The sequence below is a fragment of the Accipiter gentilis genome, chromosome 6 (genome assembly GCF_929443795.1).
Source record: "Accipiter gentilis chromosome 6, bAccGen1.1, whole genome shotgun sequence".
NCBI classification, from domain to species: domain Eukaryota; kingdom Metazoa; phylum Chordata; class Aves; order Accipitriformes; family Accipitridae; genus Astur; species Astur gentilis.
This window is the reverse complement of record NC_064885.1, coordinates 5,996,352-6,016,041: the sequence shown is the minus strand read 5'-3', so window position 1 is coordinate 6,016,041 and position 19,690 is coordinate 5,996,352. Positions and strand designations below refer to the sequence as shown.

General features: G+C 63.5%; 5 protein-coding genes and 2 non-coding genes across 8 annotated transcripts; 4 read left to right on the top strand and 3 right to left on the bottom strand.

Moving 5' to 3' along the window:
* Positions 1 to 218: 218 nt before the first annotated feature.
* On the bottom strand, positions 219 to 4,467 carry PROCA1 (protein interacting with cyclin A1). Its single transcript, XM_049803076.1, has 4 exons — positions 4,193 to 4,467; positions 1,081 to 1,213; positions 826 to 960; positions 219 to 749 (listed from the first exon to the last, which is right to left on the bottom strand). The coding sequence occupies exons 1-4, from the start codon at positions 4,356 to 4,358 to the stop codon at positions 227 to 229; spliced, it is 957 nt and encodes a 318-aa protein (XP_049659033.1). The 5' UTR covers positions 4,359 to 4,467; the 3' UTR covers positions 219 to 226.
* A 1,000-nt stretch (positions 4,468 to 5,467) lies between these two features.
* LOC126039697 (adenine phosphoribosyltransferase-like) lies at positions 5,468 to 6,714 on the top strand. Its single transcript, XM_049803215.1, has 5 exons — positions 5,468 to 5,590; positions 5,754 to 5,847; positions 5,925 to 6,071; positions 6,158 to 6,253; positions 6,362 to 6,714. The coding sequence occupies exons 1-5, from the start codon at positions 5,468 to 5,470 to the stop codon at positions 6,487 to 6,489; spliced, it is 588 nt and encodes a 195-aa protein (XP_049659172.1). The 3' UTR covers positions 6,490 to 6,714.
* Positions 6,715 to 6,780: 66 nt separating this feature from the next.
* RAB34 (RAB34, member RAS oncogene family) lies at positions 6,781 to 9,922 on the bottom strand. 2 transcript variants are annotated; one of them, XM_049801819.1, is made up of 11 exons: positions 9,814 to 9,922; positions 8,985 to 9,114; positions 8,798 to 8,889; positions 8,360 to 8,425; positions 8,045 to 8,146; positions 7,907 to 7,971; positions 7,782 to 7,833; positions 7,525 to 7,606; positions 7,342 to 7,432; positions 7,145 to 7,252; positions 6,781 to 7,053 (listed from the first exon to the last, which is right to left on the bottom strand). In XM_049801819.1, the coding sequence occupies exons 2-11, from the start codon at positions 9,036 to 9,038 to the stop codon at positions 6,986 to 6,988; spliced, it is 780 nt and encodes a 259-aa protein (XP_049657776.1). In that variant the 5' UTR covers positions 9,039 to 9,114; positions 9,814 to 9,922; the 3' UTR covers positions 6,781 to 6,985. The 2 variants fall into 2 exon arrangements, with proteins under 2 accessions (XP_049657776.1, XP_049657777.1); XM_049801820.1 differs by having other exon boundaries at positions 9,751 to 9,857.
* A 324-nt stretch (positions 9,923 to 10,246) lies between these two features.
* Positions 10,247 to 12,795, top strand: RPL23A (ribosomal protein L23a). Its single transcript, XM_049801822.1, has 5 exons — positions 10,247 to 10,319; positions 10,847 to 11,027; positions 11,293 to 11,469; positions 11,879 to 11,948; positions 12,730 to 12,795. Exons 1-5 carry the CDS (start codon positions 10,295 to 10,297, stop codon positions 12,742 to 12,744), a joined length of 468 nt encoding a protein of 155 aa, XP_049657779.1. The 5' UTR covers positions 10,247 to 10,294; the 3' UTR covers positions 12,745 to 12,795.
* Positions 11,147 to 11,219, top strand: LOC126040118 (small nucleolar RNA Z17). The gene has a single exon (XR_007506538.1). It is a non-coding gene; the product is annotated as a small nucleolar RNA Z17 (small nucleolar RNA).
* Positions 11,736 to 11,803, top strand: LOC126040115 (small nucleolar RNA SNORD42). Its single transcript, XR_007506535.1, has one exon. It is a non-coding gene; the product is annotated as a small nucleolar RNA SNORD42 (small nucleolar RNA).
* A 3,603-nt stretch (positions 12,796 to 16,398) lies between the features above and the next one.
* TLCD1 (TLC domain containing 1) lies at positions 16,399 to 18,565 on the bottom strand. The gene is made up of 4 exons (XM_049801821.1): positions 18,322 to 18,565; positions 18,041 to 18,123; positions 17,651 to 17,733; positions 16,399 to 17,175 (listed from the first exon to the last, which is right to left on the bottom strand). Exons 1-4 carry the CDS (start codon positions 18,516 to 18,518, stop codon positions 16,780 to 16,782), a joined length of 759 nt encoding a protein of 252 aa, XP_049657778.1. The 5' UTR covers positions 18,519 to 18,565; the 3' UTR covers positions 16,399 to 16,779.
* Positions 18,566 to 19,690: the final 1,125 nt, after the last annotated feature.

Sequence of the window (19,690 nt, the reverse complement as noted above, 5' to 3'; positions counted from 1 at the left end):
GGGAGCGGTGAGGAACCACTCAAACCTGCTCGCTACCCACCCCGTTCCGGGTGCTTCTCCTCCCACAGCCCTGCAAGCGGGATCAGCCCCAGGATTGCCCCTGGATCCCGCGCCCGGTGCGATCCTTTCTCCCCACGAAGACGGGGCCGAGGCTGCGTTATCTGCTCGAGTGACCAACTTTATTACACAGCCAAGACCTGCGAGGGGGGAGTCAGGGCCGCAGCTCTCATGCAGGCTCTGCCTCAGCTTTGCTTTTCAGCCTCTTCTTTCTGTTTCTCTCCTTCCTCCTCTTCTTCCCACTGGTGGTGGGGACCGGAGATGGGGTGGCCGGCGCTGGGTCCCTGTCCAAGCCCTCCCAGGCCGGGGCATCGCTCAGGATGGCGTTGGCTGCTTCCCCCAAGTCCGGCAGCGGGGCCCAGGGGTCCTGCCCCACAGTGGGACGAGCGGGGGCAGCGGCTGCAGGATGGCTCGGCTCCCTGTTTTTGGAAGGGCCTTTCTTTTTCAGACCTTTCTTCTTTTTCTTATCTTTCTTCTTCCCCTTCCTCTCTTTCTTGGCTGCTTTGGGGCGGGACGGCGGGCGGGCGGGCGCGTGATGCTCCACGGGGATGGTTCCTCCACCCACGCTGCTCCACGGGGGGCTCAGAGGGACCCCCCGGGGCCTCGCTGCCCGGTCGATCAGCTCCCCGCCGAACTCGTACAGCACCGGCTCCTTGGGCACCGCGATGGCCACCGTGTTGTACGCCTTGCACCTGCAGAGAGCGGGATGAGGCGAGCCCCGGCGGGGCCGGGGAGGGGTGCCCGGTCCCCGCGGCGGGGAGCACTCACCAGACGTAGAGGTAGGGCTCCACGCACTCCTCCTTGTAGGCGAACTCGAAGCAGGGCACCTGGATGACGTTGAAGAAGGCCTGGCCCACCACCCGCGAGGCCGTGTCGTTCACCTGCCGCAGGCACTCCTTCAACCTGCCGTGGGGCAGAGCTGGGGTGAGGAGGAGTCGGGATGGGGGCTGCCAGAGGGGCTTGGGACGCCCCCCCCAGGATGTAGGGATGCTGCGGGGCACAGTCGGGTGCTGGGACGCTCACCTGCGGTCGCAGTCGCAGTGGCTGATGGTGTGCCAGCGCAGGTTGCGGTACCCATAGCGGGCGGTGAAGGGGTGGATGACGTGCTGGCAGTGGTCATGGTCCCGGCAGCAGCGGTCCGTGTCCCGGTGTTCCCCTGCAGGCAGGGGTGCAGGCAGGGGTGCAGGCAGGGCCCGCACGCATGGGCTGGGGCTAGATGGGGTTGGGATCGGGGATGCGCTGGGCTAAGATTGGGATCAGAGTTGGATCGGACTGAGATAGGACTGGGATCAGGCTGGGATGGGTAGGGTCTGGGACTGGACTGGCACTTGGATAAGGACAAGGCTGGCCCTGGGATGGGGACTGGGGCTGCACCAGCACCACAGTGGGGATGAGACTGGGACTAGGCTAGGATCAGGATGGGGACCAGGACTGGAACAGGACCAAGAGAGGGACTAGGCTGGGATCAGGACAGGGACTGGGAGTGAACCAGGTTGGACCAGCAGTGGGATGGAGACCAGAATGGGAGCAGGATGGACCAGGGATCAGGCTGGGGACAGAGGGTGGACCAGAACTGGACCAGCACCAGGATGGGAACAATGACGGGACCAGTGTGGGGACCAGGAGGGGTCAGCTCTGTGATGGGGAGTAGACAGAGGCGAACCGGGACTGGACTGGCACTGGGGTAGAGACTGAACTGGGACAGACAGGGACTGCACTAGCATGGGGATGGGACGGGGAGGGGAAGGGAAGGGAAGGGAAGGGAAGGGAAGGGAAGGGAAGGGAAGGGAAGAGATGGGAAGGGAAGGGAAGGGAAGGGAAGGGAAGGGAAGGGAAGGGAAGGGAAGGGAAGGGAAGAGATGGGAAGGGAAGGGAAGGGAAGGGAAGGGAAGGGAAGGGAAGGGAAGGGATGGTTAGGGAAGGGAAGAGATGGGAAGGGAAGGGAAGGAAAGGGAAGGGAAGGGATGGTTAGGGAAGGGAAGGGAAGAGATGGGAAGGGAAGGAAAGGGAAGGGAAGGGATGGTTAGGGAAGGGAAGAGATGGGAAGGGAAGGGAAGGGAAGGGAAGGGAAGGGAAGGGAAGGGAAGGGAAGGGAAGGGAAGGGAAGGGAAGGGAAGGAAAGGGAAGGGATGGTTAGGGATGGGAAGGGAAGGGAAGGGAAGGGAAGGGAAGGGAAGGGAAGGGAAGGGATGGGAAGGGAAGGAAAGGGAAGGGAAGGGATGGTTAGGGAAGGGAAGGGAAGAGATGGGAAGGGAAGGAAAGGGAAGGGAAGGGATGGTTAGGGAAGGGAAGAGAAGGGAAGGGAAGGGAAGGGAAGGGAAGGGAAGGGAAGGGAAGGGAAGGGAAGGGAAGGGAAGGGAAGGGAAGGGAAGGGAAGGGAAGGGAAGGGAAGGGATGGGAAGGGAAGAGATGGGAAGGGAAGGGAAGGGATGGTTAGGGAAGGGAAGGGAAGGGAAGAGATGGGAAGGGAAGGGAAGGGAAGGGATGGTTAGGGAAGGGAAGAGATGGGAAGGGAAGGGAAGGGAAGGGAAGGGAAGGGAAGGGAAGGGAAGGGAAGGGATGGTTAGGGAAGGGAAGAGATGGGAAGGGAAGGGAAGAGAAGGGAAGGGAAGGGAAGGGAAGGGAAGGGAAGGGAAGGGAAGGGAAGGGAAGGGAAGGGAAGGGAAGAGATGGGAAGGGAAGGGAAGGGAAGGGAAGGGAAGGGAAGGGAAGGGAAGGGAAGGGAAGAGATGGGAAGAGAAGGGAAGGGAAGGGAAGGGAAGGGAAGGGAAGGGAAGGGAAGGTATGGTTAGGGAAGGGAAGGGAAGGGAAGGGAAGAGATGGGAAGGGAAGGGAAGGGATGGTTAGGGAAGGGAAGGGAAGGGATGGTTAGGGAAGGGAAGGGAAGAGATGGGAAGGGAAGGAAAGGGAAGGGAAGGGATGGTTAGGGAAGGGAAGAGATGGGAAGGGAAGGGAAGGGACGGGAAGGGAAGGGAAGGGAAGGGAAGGGAAGGGAAGGGAAGGGATGGGAAGGGAAGAGATGGGAAGGGAAGGGAAGGGATGGTTAGGGAAGGGAAGGGAAGGGAAGGGAAGAGATGGGAAGGGAAGGGAAGGGATGGTTAGGGAAGGGAAGAGATGGGAAGGGAAGGGAAGGGAAGGGAAGGGAAGGGAAGGGAAGGGATGGTTAGGGAAGGGAAGGGAAGGGAAGGGATGGGAAGGGAAGAGATGGGAAGGGAAGGGAAGGGATGGTTAGGGAAGGGAAGGGAAGGGAAGGGAAGAGATGGGAAGGGAAGGGAAGGGATGGTTAGGGAAGGGAAGAGATGGGAAGGGAAGGGAAGGGAAGGGAAGGGAAGGGAAGGGAAGGGATGGTTAGGGAAGGGAAGAGATGGGAAGGGAAGGGAAGGGATGGTTAGGGAAGGGAAGAGAAGGGAAGGGAAGAGATGGGAAGGGAAGGGAAGGGAAGGGAAGGGAAGGGAAGGGAAGGGAAGGGAAGGGATGGTTAGGGAAGGGAAGAGATGGGAAGGGAAGGGAAGGGAAGGGAAGGGAAGGGAAGGGAAGGGAAGGGATGGGAAGGGAAGAGATGGGAAGGGAAGGGAAGGGAAGGGAAGGGAAGGGAAGGGAAGGGAAGGGAAGGGAAGAGATGGGAAGGGAAGAGATGGGAAGGGAAGAGATGGGAAGGGAAGGGAAGGGAAGGGAAGGGAAGGGAAGGGAAGGGAAGAGATGGGAAGGGAAGGGAAGGGAAGGGAAGGGAAGGGAAGGGAAGGGAAGGGAAGGGAAGGGAAGGGAAGGGAAGGGAAGGGAAGGGAAGGGAAAGGATGGTTAGGGAAGGGAAGAGATAGGAAGGGAAGGGAAGGGAAAGGGATGGGAAGGGAAGAGATGGGAAGGGAAGGGAAGGGAAGGGAAGGGAAGGGAAGGGAAGGGAAGGGAAGGGAAGGGAAGGGAAGGGAAGGGAAGGGAAGGGAAGGGAAGGGAAGGGAAAGGATGGTTAGGGAAGGGAAGAGATGGGAAGGGAAGGGAAGGGAAAGGGATGGGAAGGGAAGGGAAGGGAAGGGAAGGGAAGGGATGGGAAAGGAAGAGATGGTTAGGGAAGGGAAGGGAAGGGAAGGGAAGGGAAGGGAAGGGAAGGGACAGGTAGCAGCGGCCCCGCCGCCCTTACCCAGCTGCTCGTAGGCATCGGCGTTGCTGCCCGCGCCGCACCACAGCGTCCCGGGGTAGGTGAGCCCCCGGCGGGCGCGGGACCGTCCCGGCGGGGCCGCTCCGGGGCCGGCTGCCAGGAGGAGGAGGAGGAGGAGGAGGCGGCAGAGCAGCCCCGGGACTCCCATGGCACCGTCGCCGGCCACCGCGGGGCTACCACGGCACGGAGGGGCCCGGCGAACCGGGCTGCCGGAGCCGCTGCCCGGAGGGGTTACCCCTCCCGGTGGGGCCGGGCCCCGTTGCTGTGGCAGCCGGTGGGGTGATGTGCCGGGGGCCGGTAACGAAGCGGCCCCGAGGCTCCCGCCCCGTGACGTGCCGGCCCCCCCCCCCCCCCCCCCCCCGCACGGCCCCCGGCCCCGGAGCGGCCCCCGACGGGAGAACGATGCTCCCCGCCGCCCCGCGTCCCGGCCCACGGACGCTCCCCACGGTCCCGCCCCACGGCGTCTTTCACAGGGGCAGCCCCCGGTGCTTCGTGGCCAGCCGGGGCTGGTAGCACCCCCCCCCCCCCCACCCGGCACCCGGCTGCTCCCAGCACGGCTGCCGGGGCTCACCCACCCACCCACCCCCTCCCCAGGCCTTGGCCACGGAGCCCCTTGGCGATCCGGATCTGGATCTGGCACGCTGGGCGGCCGTGGGAGCCAACGCTCGGCGAGACAAGACGGTGCCCGGACACCCCAACGGGGACTCGGGCCACCCTCCGAATGGCCCCGCGCTGCCCGAGCGCCCGTGGTTGGGCTGCACCCTGAGCGTCACCCCGGTTTGCTGACCCTTGCACCCAAGGGGTGCTTCGGGCGCTGGGTCACCCGTGCTGGGGACACCCACGCGGGGTGCGAATGCCCCAGCCTCGCCGTTGCCCACCATGCAACCGCCCGGTTGGGACAGCAGAGCCCGGTGGGGGCACGTTATTTGCCCAAGGGCAAGGCTCCAGCATTGGCACCAACCCAGGGCCGAGCTGGCCGAGGGTGCTGGCGGGGGCCCAGCGCCACAGGGGCTGCCCCCACTCAGCTGTCGCTGTCTGTGACGCTCCCCGTGACGGTCCCGCTCGCCTCAGCCTCACCGCCGGCACCCAGGTACGGAGCCGATTCGGGCGCGTTGGGACCCCGGGGTGTCCGCGTGTGGGTGCGGATGGGGAGGGTGGGTGGCACCGAGCCGTGGGGAGCCCTGTGGGGACTGGGGGTGGGGTGGGGTTTCACCCCCATTTCATGCTCAGTGCTTGCAGCGTCGGTGGTCCCCACACATGGACTTGTGCCACGTCCCCGCCGCCCGGGAGAAGGGCTGGTACCTGGCGCGGATGGCCCCCAACGTCAAGGGTCCCGACTACGCCTGGCTGGACCCTTCCCGGCTCTACTGTCACCCGCAAGTACCCAGTGCCTGGGGGGGATGGCACCCGTAGGGGTGCCAGGGTGGGCTGCACCTCCACGGGGCTGCCGAGGCACCCGGCCATGCCCACGGGCACTAGCATATGGGCTGTGGGTGCCCACGGTGGGCTGCGGGCACCCAGCACCTCCGTTCTCTCTCCCCAGGGCTTGCAGGACTGCGTGGCTGACCTGCTGCAGCCCTTCCAGGGAGACCCCATTGACATGGTGGCCGGCATTGATGCCATGGGCTTCATCCTGGGTGAGCGGGGATGCGGGTGAGCGCTGGGTCCCCATTCCTCGTCCCTGTGGGCCTGACAATGCCATGCCCACCCCCAGGCGCTGCCGCCGCCGCCATACTACGGAAAGGTTTCCTGGCCATCCGCAAAGCCGGGCACCTCTGCGTGCAGACGCTGACGCAGCCCTACACCGACTACTCGGGCCGAGAGAAGGTGATGGAGGTCCGCACCGACGCCATCTCGCCGGGTGAGCCATTGGGGTGCTCCTTGTCGTGGGGTGCGGCTGCTGGCACGGGTACCGGGCACTCAGCCGCAGCCTTTGTCCCCTCCCAGGTCTGCGCATCCTCCTCGTGGACCAGTGGGTTGAAACTGGGGGCACCATGCGAGCAGCCATCCAGCTGGTGGAGCGGCTGGGGGGGGTCGTGGCAGGTAAGGGGGGGCCCCAGGGCACCCCAGGGGTGCACCCATGGGTGCAGCGGGACCACCATCCCCGTACCCCACAGTGGCCAACGCCGAGCCCCCTCCGTGTCCCCGCAGGCGTCGCCGCCATCTGCATCGAAGGCAGCGAGGGCGGGCGGTGGATCCAGGAGCACTACAAGTGTGCCCACTGCGTCCCCCCCCGCCTGCAGCCCCGCTTCGACCGCCACCAGTTCGGCTGGGAATGACGGCGGGACTGGCACCTCAAGTGTCCCTTGTATCCCCCCGTGGGGTGCAGGGCTGCTGGCTCTTCAGGGCAGGGATGTCCAGGGCATCCACCGCCTGGTTTGGCTTTCACCGTACCCAAGACGATAACCCCTCCTCGGTAGCAGCCATCCTCCCCTGGCTCCATCTTCTCGCCTGCCCAGGAGCCTGGGGGCCGTGCCCTGGAGCAGACCCCAACTTCTCCCCACCGCCCAGCTCCACACCTTCCTTAAAAAGCATAAAAAAGATTTTATTAAGACAAATGGGAGCCCGGGGACATCTCCCGCTGCGAGCAGTACCTGGGTTTGCATAGCTAAAGGAGCTGCATGGGCACTCCTGCCCGCCCCAGCCGTGGGTGCCCGGGCAGGCGGGGGGCCGGGGGGAGCTGGGGGGCGGCAGGGACGGCTTCTTGGGGCCGGCCGGGGCCACCCTTCTTTGGTCCAGAGGTGTGAGCGTGGGGGTGGGCCGGGGGCTGCCCCCTCACTGGCAGCACTTGGGTTTCTTGCGGGGTGCCGACAGGTACAGGTCACTCTCATTGCTGCTGATCCCTGGAGGGGCAGAGGGAGGGAAGGGGGGGTGAGTGGGTGGGTGGGGGATAAGGGGGAGGGCACCCACACAGGGCCAGCCAGGGGTACTCACGCACGGTGTCGCCGATCTTGCGGGCACTGCTGCGCTCCAGCTCAGCCAGCACGCTGCTCTCGAAGGTCAATGCCGCCACGCGGAAGAAGAAATCCCGCACGTTCTCCCCTGCCCCGTGGGATGAGACCCCTTGAGTGTCCCCACACCTGGCTGGACACTGGGGTTCACATCTCGCCCCCACCCAGCCGGGGACCCACCGGTGAGTGAGGAGACAGCCCAGTATTCCGCCTGCATCTCCTGGGCCACCTTGAGAGCATCCTTCTCCATCAGGCTGTACTGTGCCGGCGTCTGCCAACCGAGCCGGGGGTGGTGGGTGGGTGATGGGGACAGCCCTGCCGAGCTGGGGCACAGGGAGCCCGTGGGAAGGGGGGGACACTCACGCTCAGGTCCTTCTTGGAGCCCACCAAGAAGAGGATCACGTTGGATGGGTCGTTCTCCTTCAGGGCGTCAGCCAGCCACTGCCTGCGGGGGGCCACTGTCACCGGTCGGTGGCCAAGCGCTACCCTCTTGCTCGCACGACGCAGCGTTGCCAGCAGCCCGGTGCCCTCCTGCCCGGCTCTCACCTCTCCATCCAGCCCCACCGCCCCCCACACTCGGCCCCAGTCCCCCCTCGGCCCCTTGGCCACGTGTCACCTACCGCGTGTGCTCCAGGGACGCCACGTCGTTGACATCGAAGACGATCACGATGGCTGGCGAGGGGGGAAGGAAGGGTGAGATGGGGACGGGGAGAGCTGATGTGGTGGGACGTGGTGGGGACCTCACCTTGCGCTCCTCGGTAGTAGGTGGAGGCAATGCACTTGAAGCGTTCCTGGCCAGCCGTGTCCCACCTGGGGAGGGGGGGGTACGGGAGGTGAGGGGGGGCCGCAGGGGTGCACAGGGAGGGGGCTGGCACCTACTCACAGCTGCAGGCTGAAGGGGACCCCCAGCACCTCAAACCGCTCCATCTCAAAATCCACTCCGATGGTCGCCTTGTAGTTCTTGTCGAAGGTGTCTTTGCAAAAGCTGGGGGGAGGGAGGGGGGGGCTGTCAGCAGCCCCTGGCCCCCCAAATTCCCACCCATGGGGGGAGGCAGTGCCCGCCACCCCAAAGGGTGCCCAGAACCAGAGTCTGGCTGGAGTCGAGCTCAGCCCAAGGTGCTGCTGCCCTTTGGCGGGGGGGTGGTGTCTCCCTGTCCCCCCCCCCAGACCCTCTTTGAGGCAGGGGATGTCCCGTTACCGGTTGATCAGGCAGGTCTTTCCCACCGAGAGGTCCCCCACCACGATGATCTTGGAGATCTTGAACCTGCAGGGCAGGGGGACGCATGGCCGCTCAGCGGCGTGGAGGGGTCCCTGCCTGCCTCCCCCCAGCCAGCCCCCCAGGCAGGCCGGGTTCACAGGGTGGGGGAGAATCGCCCCGTAGCCCCCCGTGTCCGGCAGCACCCTGCAAACCCAGCTTTCCCACCCCGCCGTCAGCCACAGCCCAACCCGGACCCCCATGTCGTCCCCCCCCCCCGCGCCACATTCCTGCGCCGTGACGCAGGGCTCGGCACACGGGCAGCGCCGGCAGCCACGAGGCGCCTGTGCCGGGGACCCCCACCCGGGGCTGGCGGGACGGTGGGCACCTTGTCACCCCCCCCAATCCTGGATTGGGGACCCCAAATCGCCCCGGACTCACCCCACGGTGCCCGTCCGTTGTTCCTGGCAAGCGCTGGCCACCGTGGGGTGGAAGGCGGAGCGGGAGTGCAGGGCGGCCTCCTTCCGAAAACACTGTTTGGGGGGGGACAAAGGGGGACACCACTGTGACCACGGGCCTCGGCGAGGCCACCCCCGGGCCGGTGCGTGTGTCCCCCGCTGCTGCTCACCGAGGGCAGGTCGGCGATGACCCTGTCCCTGCGGACAGGAGCCAGAACGTTCATGGTCCCACGGGGCCGCCTGGGTGGGCCGGGGGGCCGGAGGGGGGGAGCGGGGACAAGCTGAGGGCCACCGCGAGGCCTGGGGACAGAAGGAGCAGGCAGCGGCGATGTCGTGGTGTCCCGGCTGTCCCCACGTCCTCATGCACAGCATCCCAGAATACGGCTGTCCCTGTGTCCCCAAGCGGGGCTGTCCCCTTATCCCGATCGTCTTCACGTCCCCGGGACGTGGCTGTCCCCAGGTCCTGCCTGTCCCCACATCCCCAAGCCTGGCTGTCCCCGTGTCCCAGCCACCTCAAGATCCCTGAGTGGGGCTGTACCCACGCCCCGGGGTGCAGCTGTCCCCATGTTCCCAGCTGTCCCCATGTTCCCAGCCATCCCCACACCCCGAGTGGGCCATCCCAGGGTACGGCTGTCCCCATGTCCCCAAGCGTGGCTTGTCCCCACACCCCGGGATACAGCTGTCCCCATGTCCCTGCACACCGGGGTACCACTGTCCCCGTGTCCCCAACTGTCCTCCACATCCCAAGCGTGGCATCCCACCGCACTCCCATCCCCGTATCCCACCGGTCCCCGACTGCGACTGTCCCCACGTCCCACCCGACCCCAGCTCCGTGACCCTCTCTGCGTCCCACCGCTCCCCGTGTCCATCCCCACTCCGTGTCCCCCAAACGTGTCCCCTCGACGCATTCCCGGTCCACGACCAAGCCCTCCCCACCCTGTCCTGGTTCCTTCCGCGGGAGAATGAGGTGTGTGTGTGTAGGGGGGGGGTCCCCGTTACCGCGAAATGCCCAGCTCCGGTAGCGGTGCTCGGCGCTGCACGCCCAGCCCCGGAGGAACCGGCGTCCTGGCCCCTCCCCCGCCCCCGAAAGGGGGCGGGGGAGGGGCCAGGACGCCGGTTCCTCCGGGGGTGGGCCACAGCGGTGCTGCCCAGGCGACGGGACCCCGGTAATCCCTCCCCACACCGGGGCTCGTCCCCGTTCTCCGTCGGGGCGGCGGCCGGGGGGGGGGGGGGGGGGGCTGTAGTCGACTACGTAGTAGAACTACAACTCCCATGAGGCCCCGCGGGGCGGGGAGGTGTCGGCGCATGCGCTAATGAGGCAGGCAGTGGGTAGTACTACCATTCCCGGCGGGCTACTGAAGTATCGCGAGAGTTGGGTGGGAGAAGGGAGAGCGGGGAGGGGGAAGGTCTCGCGAGATTTGGGGCTATAAGCCCGTGCGGTGCGGGGCGGGAAACCCCTTTCGGCTTCCGCCTGGCCAAGATGGCGCCCAAGGCGAAGAAGGAGGGTGAGGGCTGGGGGCGGCGGCGGGGTCTTAGGGGTTGTAGGGGGGGGTCGTGCTGAGGTATTCTCCGGGGTGCGGGTGTACGTGGAGGCGGGGGGAGCCGGGCTGAGGGAGGTGGTGGGGTGGTGGAGGGCTTCAGCCTGGTGCTGGGCCGCGGGCACGTGGAGGGGGGGGCGGGAGAGGCCTGCACCGGCGGGTGCAACCCTGTTACCTGAGAGAGGGTGGGCCGAGGTGTCGGTGCTGGGACTCCTGGGGTCTGCAGGGGGTTGAGGGAGCTTGGGATGGAATGAGTGGCCCTGTCCGTTGGTGAGGTGGGAGACTGGTTTGTTTGGGGGGGGAGGGAAGGGGGAAACTTCAGCTTTCTTGGGCGTTTTGGGGTTGGTCTTGGTTGGATGAGGGAGCGTGGACCGCTTGGAGAGGACCTGTTCATTGAGTTGCATGACAGGGGAAGCCGTGGTCCGTTAGGACAGGCAGGGGAGCATATACTGGTCCTGCAGATCCTGGCTGTACTGACTGAGCTGTTGTCATAGCTGTGCCTCCGAAGACAGAGGCAAAGGCTAAGGCGCTGAAGGCCAAGAAGGCCGTTCTGAAGGGGGTCCACAGTCACAAGAAGAAGAAGATCCGCACGTCGCCCACATTCCGCAGGCCCAAGACACTGCGACTGCGGCGGCAGCCCAAGTACCCCCGGAAGAGTGCCCCACGGAGAAACAAGTACGTGTGGGGTGTTTGGCTCTGCCCTGCTGCAGGTCCCAGGGTGGGACCTTGGCTCGGTGCCGCCCTGGGAGCTGAGCCACACCTTGGTGTTAGAGGGCTGGGGGGGTGGTGTTCGGGGTGCAGGTGATGATTTCAAGCGACCAAAGCCTGAGAGTTTGTGATTAGAACTTTTTTGGTAGCTGATGCACCCCAAAGAAAGCCCCTGAAGTGCAGAGACAGTGTCTGCCAGCCTTCTGTTAACCACAGGGTCTCTCTCCTGCAGGCTGGACCATTATGCCATTATCAAGTTCCCTTTGACCACAGAGTCTGCAATGAAGAAGATAGAGGATAACAATACTCTGGTTTTCATTGTTGATGTCAAGGCAAACAAGCACCAGATCAAACAGGCTGTCAAGAAGCTGTATGATATCGATGTGGCCAAGGTCAACACACTGATTAGGTGAGATGAGGGGGAGAATAGGTCACTGGTGAGTGTGAGATGCTTCAAGAGCCCGGAATGGCTTTTAGCAGAAAATGGGAACACGTGTGAGTTTCAGCAGTTGTGGGTGCTCTCGGGAGGTGTGGGATTAAGCTCCGTAGTGTGTTCAGTGTTAAAGTTTTGAGAAATGCAACTTGTGACTAAGTGCATCTTGGTGAAAGCGGGCAATGTTGGCAGATCAGGGGGTTGGCTTCACCAGGGAGCTCTTCTAACACCCAGGGAGTCTTGTGCAAATGATGTGAACATTCTTTACCACTGAGTTAAAGTGATGTTTCCAAAGGAACCACTGATGCACATCGGTGTAGCGGGAATGTGGAACGGGTGGGAGTAGTTCTCTGTCTCTATTCTGATGCCTCCTGTTCCACTCCAGGCCTGATGGGGAGAAGAAGGCTTATGTCCGACTGGCTCCAGATTATGATGCGCTGGATGTAGCCAACAAGGTGAGAAATCCTTGAAACTTTGCAGCTCCTGTTAGCTGTCTTGTATCTCTTCCACCTGATTGTTCTTCCTGACGTACAGGTGAGGTACTTGTACTTCCAAGTACAGTGACACTTCTCTGGAGTGTCCTTGTAGTTAGACAGGATCTGAGTGTTCAGAAGCAAGACCACCTTGTCTAGCAAAACACAGTTCTGCCTGGAAGATCCTGAGGTTAGGTGGGAAAAGTTATGGAGAGAGAATTGCTGCTGTTCTTCAACTCCTCCAGGCAGGGGCTCCACTCCACAGGAGTACAAGAGCTCCAGAGTATTAGCATGGAGAATGTGGAAACTGCCCTGCAGCTTCCGGGTTGACACAGCATTTGTCTTAACAGCGTTCTTGGCCAGCACTATTGGCAGGTGATTCGAACAGGCGAAGTGATGGCAGAGGCACCCTTAGGGCAGGGGCACCGCTGTGCTGCTGGCCTGGGTGAAGGAGGGGTTTCTACCGTGCAGGTAGCTGTGTCACTGGAAGTGGCAGACAGTTTAGTCCTCAAGGTGGTTGAGATAGGCAGGAGGCAGTGGTGGTGCAAACTGGAGTAGGAGATTGTGGCTTAGCACAAGGGTCACTGTGGAATAAACATAGAAAGCGGTTCTGTGAGGCTCTTGGGCAGGTCTGGGAGGAAGAAGCCTGTCCTCGGAGGACAGGAATCCTGGGGAGATGCAGCCGTGGCAACAATGTCTGTGGAGGAGGCTCTGCCTTTCTGCCACCATAACATCTGTTTTAACATGCTTTGCTTCTTTCCAGATTGGAATCATCTAAACTGCATCTACCGAGGACTGTACAGACAGGATAATAAACCCTGTGACACCACTGAGGGGCTCTTGTGTTTTGTGACAGCATAGCCTGTGTGAAAGAGAGCGCCCAGCAAACTTTTGGGGCTTCATTTCAGTAAAGGGGGTGGGTTCCTCCCTCCCTTCCTGGCACTAGGTGGGCAGAACTGACTGCTCTGTGAGAGGATTGCACGGAGGGGCAGTGCTGTCCTGCTGATGGGGTCTTCTGGATCACTGACCTCTGTGCTGTTGGTAAACATGAGGTGACACTTCCCCAAATCTCAAATATCTCTGTATTTACCCGAGACCTCTGGTAGCCTCTTGCATTTTCTTGCCCCACGTACTTAGCATGTGTTTGTGTCCTACATAGCTTTCTTGTGGAGCATACTGCAGGCTGATGAGTACCCAGGAGGGAGATGGTAACCGCAACAAAAACGTCTTAATGGTTCAGATCTGGCACAAGTGGAGTGTTGCACCATTTTCTGAGCGTATCAGCTATTTGCTTATGCTGCAAGCTTCACTTGATGAAGCCCTCGAGCTAATCTAATAGCAGAGGCTTTGTGGTTGGTTTTTTTTTTCTGGTATGATCCCTACTCCCCACGCTGCAGCGTGTGAATCGCAGCCTGGTTTTCCCAACACTGTTCCTGTTGCCTGTAACCTCACAGGGTTCATGGCCCTCATCAGGGCTGTTTCCAAAGTAGCTGCTGTTGCTGCCTCAGCAGTATTTTGCTTCCTCAAATTTGTGGATGAAACCAGCTTTTCAGAATGCTTTGAGAGTTGCAAGAGTGTGGAGCCCTGGGTGAGGAGGGAATGGAGATGAAGTACAGATAAGCCTTTAGGGCTGTTTGATCTTAAGTATGTAGTTACACTTGACTGAGACGGTGGAAGCTGCGACCAAATATTGATTGGGTAATTAAGCTCTTGGGCAGTGGGACAGAGTTCCTTCGAGCCTCTTGCAGGGCTTGGCAGAGTCCTGGGGCGGTAGTTTGTGCATATGTGAAGGATAGTGGTGGGCGAAAAGGGCGAGCTGTCCCAGTTGCTACTTTGGGGACTGGGGTAAAGATCTGTGCTGGGTTGTATAGCCCTTGGCTTGAGACTTCACCTTGTGCTTGCAGCTCCAGGTGCTGGGGAAGCGCAGCTGGATCTGCTAGGTACACCATAAGCTGCCTGGGATGGAAGAGTGATGTGGAGGGACTGGGGCAGCCTGCAGAGCAGCTGAATGTGTCTGCTGGGGAGACTGGGGTCTGTGGTGGTGGTGGTGTGGGAGAGGCCAGCTGCCATCACACCCTTGCCCCGTCCAAGGAGCGTGGCTTTGGGTATCGCAAAGCCTGCATGCTTGCCTTTGTGCAGGCAGACCTTGGCAGCTTGTTGGCTTCTCAAAGCTGGGGTTAGAATTGGGGGCTGCCTGGAAGCACCCCCCTTCTTGCTGGTCCCTGTGTGATGTTCAGCTGGTAGGGAAGGCAAGAGATGCTCCCTCCCTGCTGTAAGGGATGAGATCGCCTGGAGAAACTGCTTTCCTGTATGGTGGTCGCTCCTGATCTTTGGGTGTTGTGCAGGGCTCTGCTGGCACCCTGGGCGCAAGTCAGAACCCAGGCTGTTAGCCCTCGCCCTCCCCAAGCCCAGGTCAGGGGCTTGAAACTTGGAGAGCAAGGGCTGTTGGCAGGCTGCGCGGCGTCAGATAAGGCTGAACAACAGGCAGCCTTCCTTGCTGGTGACACAGCCCCGCTGCTGGGATTATGGTGGGGTGAGGACCTGGGACAGCCCTGCTCCCTCCTGGGGTCGGCTCTGATGTTCTGCTGGCCTGGGGGGGTTGAGGGCACCAACCCAACCTCCTGCCCATGGCCTGGGTGCAGCCTGGGGAGGGCACAAGCAGGGGCTCCGGGGGTCTGCCTGAGCTCTGTGCTGCCTTCTTAGCTGTAGTCACCCCAAGAAAGATGGGGGGGGGAGAAGTGTCCCTCCTGTAGCAAAGCCGGTATCACTGCTGGGGTGAGGAGCGGGTATGTGCTGCAGCATGGAGATTGGGGAGGGATTTCACATCAGCATGACTTGCAGTCTGCCCTGACCCTGCCTCAACTTAGCCCAGTGGCTGCTGCTGTCTGGCACTTCGCTTCCCCGCACTTGCCTCTCGCTCTGGGCTGGCAGCTGGCCTGACCCACAGCTGCCCCAGCCTGGCCAGTGCTGCGCTGCTGGGAGATGCTCCAGCTGGAAGCCAGGAGGGGAATGGGGTGCTGGGCTCCCTGTTTTGGGAAGCTTTGTCATGCCCAGCCCTTTGATGCTGCTGTAAGGGTGGTGAGAGCATGGGCTGGTCTGCCTGAGCCTGTGACCTGCTGGGGCAGAGCTGTGTCTGCTCTGTGCAGAAAGACAAGGGGAAAGGTGCAGCAATCAGGGTGAGGGGAGACTAAGGTTTGGGCTTGATTGTGTGGGGTATTTGGAGATGGAGTCGGTGCACAGAGGCCCCAGGGCTTAAGCTGCGGTTGGGAAGATGCAAAGCTGTTGGGATGTGCTGCTGTGCCCTGCCGGGGCTCCTCGCAGCTCGGTGTGGGGCTGCTGAGTTCCGCTTTGAGCGAGGAGAGGGTGAGGTGGTGGGTTTGAAGCTGGTGTAGGTCCCTGCCCACGCAGCATCCCGAGTATCGCATCTCCTCCGCTCTGGCTGCCAGGCTATTCCCAGCATGTACCCCCTGCACCTGCTGCTGCATCGGTGCATGCCGGGGAGCTCCGGAAAGATCCCGGCCCTGTGGGGCGTTTCCCGGCTCTCTGGAGGGAAGGTGATCCCCCCACTGCTTCCACTTAATCACCAGCTTATTTCAACTGCAGCACCTGTCTCTGCCTGAGCTGGGCTGGCGGTGGGGTTGGTAGGACGGATCCTGCCCTGGAGCAGGGGCTGGGCAGGAGTCCCTCTAAGCCCCACTGCTTCTGCCAGTCCGGTGCTGGTCACGTCAGCAGGATTTGCCTTCCCAATGCTCTGGTACTCCACAGGACCGGCTGGGCCAGTTCTGGCCCTGCTCCCCTGGACAGCTGAACCCCCTTTCTCCTCCCACCGCTCGGGGGGGGGGGGGGGGGGACTGCTGGAAGCAGCCTGGTCCTGCTGCTGCAGGAAAGGACCCAGCACGCTTGCAGGGGGCCAGAGCTGCGCTGTGCTGGTGAGGACTGCTCCAGGGGGGATGCGACCATGCAGCAGTCTTCCAGGAAGAGCCCATGGCCTCAGAGGGCTTTTCCATGCCAGCTCCACTTCACGTGGCTGCAGGGTGAGTCATGCAGCCCAGCCAGGCTCCTCAGCCTGGGCGGGAGACGGGCAGGTCAGGGACTGCAGCAAGGGCTTGGTACCTCTCCTGGCTTCCTTCCCCTGCTCCCTGCACAGCCCTGGGTCTCTGGAAGAGCAGATGAATAAGAAGGAGGGGAGGGACCCATCCATGGGAGGGATGGGGCCTTGCAATTTCAGGCTCAGCGCGGTGCAGCTGGGCTGGTAGGACCCAGCAGGCTGGAGTGCATGCCTGGAGGGTCCCTAGAACAAAGCGAGAGGCAGAAATATGCCCTCTCCCTCCCTGAGCACTGCCAGCCCTCCGCTGGGAACGGGGACACATCCTTTCCCATGGCCCTGTCCCTGCCATCCTCTCCCTGACCCCGCTCTGCCCCACGGAAAAATCCAGCCCAGACGTGCTGCGGCAGCAGTAAACAGACCGATTTTAATGCACATAACACCCAACATCACCACGGGAGGGACTCGTCCCTTCCCTTGCAACCCTCTCAGGCCATCAGCTCCGAAACACAGCCACCCCTGGCCCTCCGGCTGCCTGCACAGAAGCCGGCTTGGGCTGCTTCTCCATCAGCCGTGCCCCTGGCTTCGGCAGCGTCCCTATGGCTGGGCGAGGCTGTCGGGCTGGTCCAGCAGGGAAGCGCTTTTAGGCAGCAGAGCAGGTGAAGGCAGGGCCCGGGGCCAGGGAGCGAGCCCTAAGGCACATCAGAGCAGGTTTGGAGAGGCCAGGACCTCCGGGAGTTGGAGCCCTGGTCCTCCTCGGCACACGTCTCAGTCTATCAGAAACTTCTCACCATCCACGTCTCTCCTCGCAGAGCCCTTGTGCAGAGAGGGGAAAAAATCGGAGCGGAGGAGGCGGGAGAAGTACATGAGGATCATGGCGTCGAGCAGCAGGAGGTTGGCGGTGAGGAAGGCACCCTGGCCCTGCACCTCCACGTAGCGGAGGAAGTACCAGGTGAGGTAAGCCTGGGGCGCCAGGCGGAAGGCGAAGTACATCACCAGGTTGATGTACTTGTTGGCCTCGTAGAGCGCCGGGGAAGGCACGTTGCTCATCTTCAGCAGCATGCGGACGGTGAGGAAGATGTTGCTCACCTCCACCAGCAGCAGCAGCATTGCCGCCACCAGGAAACGGCCCGTGATGATGAGCGAGACGAAGGCAGAGATGGCCTGGGAGTCGGGGGGGGGACACAACACGGCAGGGTCAGCTTTCCTCACCCTGGGGGAGGCAAGTCCTTCCCCACCAAGGTTTGGGCATACACAGTGGTGCTCCCCCACCATCCAGAGATCCCAGCAGCCCCCCCCCAGGCACCTGAGCCAGGAGAAAACCAGTCTGGAGAGCCAGTTCCCCCGGGGACCAGTTACACCTCCCTGCGCTGGGGAGCTGGGACCAGCCTCCAGCTCTTCCCTCACCCGGCGCGGCAGCCTGTCTGGCTCCCGGCGCTCGGAGCCGATGCTGGCAGGCGTCCTGCCCTGCCGGGCACCCTTGCCTTGTTGATACGCAGCCTACCTGGCGGCCAGGGCGAGGTGGAGGGAAGGGCTCCGGCTTGCCCCACCGTAGCACACGAAACCTGCATGGGCTGAGCCCTGGGGTGCGTGGTAGCCCCCCCATGCTGGCCCCTCGCCTCGCTGGGGTCGTACTCACCATGGTGTGGTGCACCAGGTACTCCCAAGACGAGCGGGACTGATGGTTGAAGATGATGTCAAGGCTGTCATGGATGAAGTAGCCTGTGGGATGAAGGAGAGCATTGAGGGGGTCTGGCTTGTGCACCGTCACCTGCTAGGGTAAGGGGGAGCAGCAAGGAGGAAGAGCGTGGCGTGACTGTGCTCCAGGCGTCGGAAACGCCTTCGCTCCAGTTGAGCGTGGGGAGATGGCCGGGCCCTGGCAGCCTGCGGGCTTCACGCTCGTGATTAAGGCAGGCGTCACGGAGAGTTGCCCGGCCCTTGAGCCGGGGGCTCATGCCAGGCCAACGTGCCGGGCGAGGCCGAAGAGGGAGTGGGATGGCCACGGCCATCGCCCTGCCTGGCTCCTTACCCGAGGAGAAGCAGACCAGCAGGTGCCCTGAGACGCTGTAGCCGTCCTGGATGTCGGAGAGCAGCTCCGGGGAATGCCAGAGGCTGGAAGCGAGGAGAGGAGGACGGGGGTCGGCCAGGGCGCTGGGACGGGAGACACGGGGACCCCGAGCATCCCGCCCCGTGCCTCCTCCCTCGGGGGGCAGCGCCCGGGCTCGTCCTCCGGCGGAGTCCCGGAGCCCCGATTCCGGTTCTCAGGGTGTGCACCGTGTCCCTGCTCCCTCCCACCGCGGTGCCCGGTACCTGAAGAGGGCCCATAGCCCGGCCAGCACGGAGTGTGCGAAAGAGACGAGGAGGTTCCGCCAGCGCCAAACGCGGCCGGGGCGGCTCCGTACGGCGGCGGGCCGGGGCAGAGCCAGGGCAGCCCGTCGCAGCACCCCGAAGAGAGCCACGCTGCCGCCCACCAGCGCCGCCGAGGGCGCCCGCCACCCCGGGCCCATCGCCCCCCCACGCCCCCGCCAGCTCCGGTGGCGCGGGGCGCGCGGCGGCGCGGAGATGGCCACACCTCCCTTGCATCGCTGACCACGCCTCCTGCCTCTCGCTAGCCACGCCTCCAAAGCGCAGGCCACGCCTCCGGGCTCTGGCCACGCCTCCTCGTAGCGACGCCTGTGCGAGGGCGGGCTGTGGCGTGGGTGCGCGGGGCGTTAGACACGCGTGTCCGAGGCGCGGCGCGTGCCGCGGCCAGGCGTGCACGGGGCGCTGCGCGCGTTCCTGCTGAGGGCGTATTCCCGCGCGTATCCCCGCTGAGAGAGAGCCGCTTGTTGTGCGCGGGAGGTGCCGCACGCCAGCGTGCGAGGCGTTACACGCGTGGGTGTCGGGTATCGCACACGTGCAGGGCGCTGCACCGTCCGCACTGGGCAGCAGAGGAAGGTGGGCGCAACACGTCCGTGGCAGGAGTTGCACGTCTACGCTGGGTCCTGCACATCTGTCCCAGTACTGCACAGCTGGTGCGGTGTCCCGGGCACCGTGTGCGTGTCCCCGGGCATGGCGTGGCCGTCCGGGAAAACCACGGTGCCGTGGGAAAATAGTCACCAAACTGGCTGTGTGTGTGTCAGCGTGCACCCCCACACAGCCCCCACGAAGACATGGCGGGGAAGGGTGAGTGCCCCCTACTATCAGGATGGCAACAGGGCGAGGCTGGCTCTGTGGGCACCGAGACACGGCTGGGTGCTGGTTCCTGCGTGGGGGTCCTGCCCCATGGCTTCCCCCCGCCCCCGGTGCAAAGACACTGGGAGCTGGCAGGCACGGGGGGGGGGGTCGGGGGAGGCTGACACCACCCCCACCCCCCCACTCCGGGCCTTGCTCCGTGTCGCTAGATGGCAGCATGGCCCCGTGGCGTGGCGTGGGGGTGGCACTGCCACCGCTGTCCCTGTCCCCGCTTCAGGACAGGGGCAGTCACCCCTGGGTGCGGGGCAGGACACCCCCCCCTCCCCTTTTCCGTGCTCTAGGTGCCACCACAGCCCGCCCCAGGGGTGCTGGTGGTGTTGGGGGGTCTAAAGCGGGTTGGGGGGGACAGGGAGGAGACCTGGGCCCCCTTGTCCCTGGTCCTACAGCAGCACAGCCCACTCCCACGCCCCGGACTCGGGGCTGTGGGGCAGGAGGCTGCTGTGGG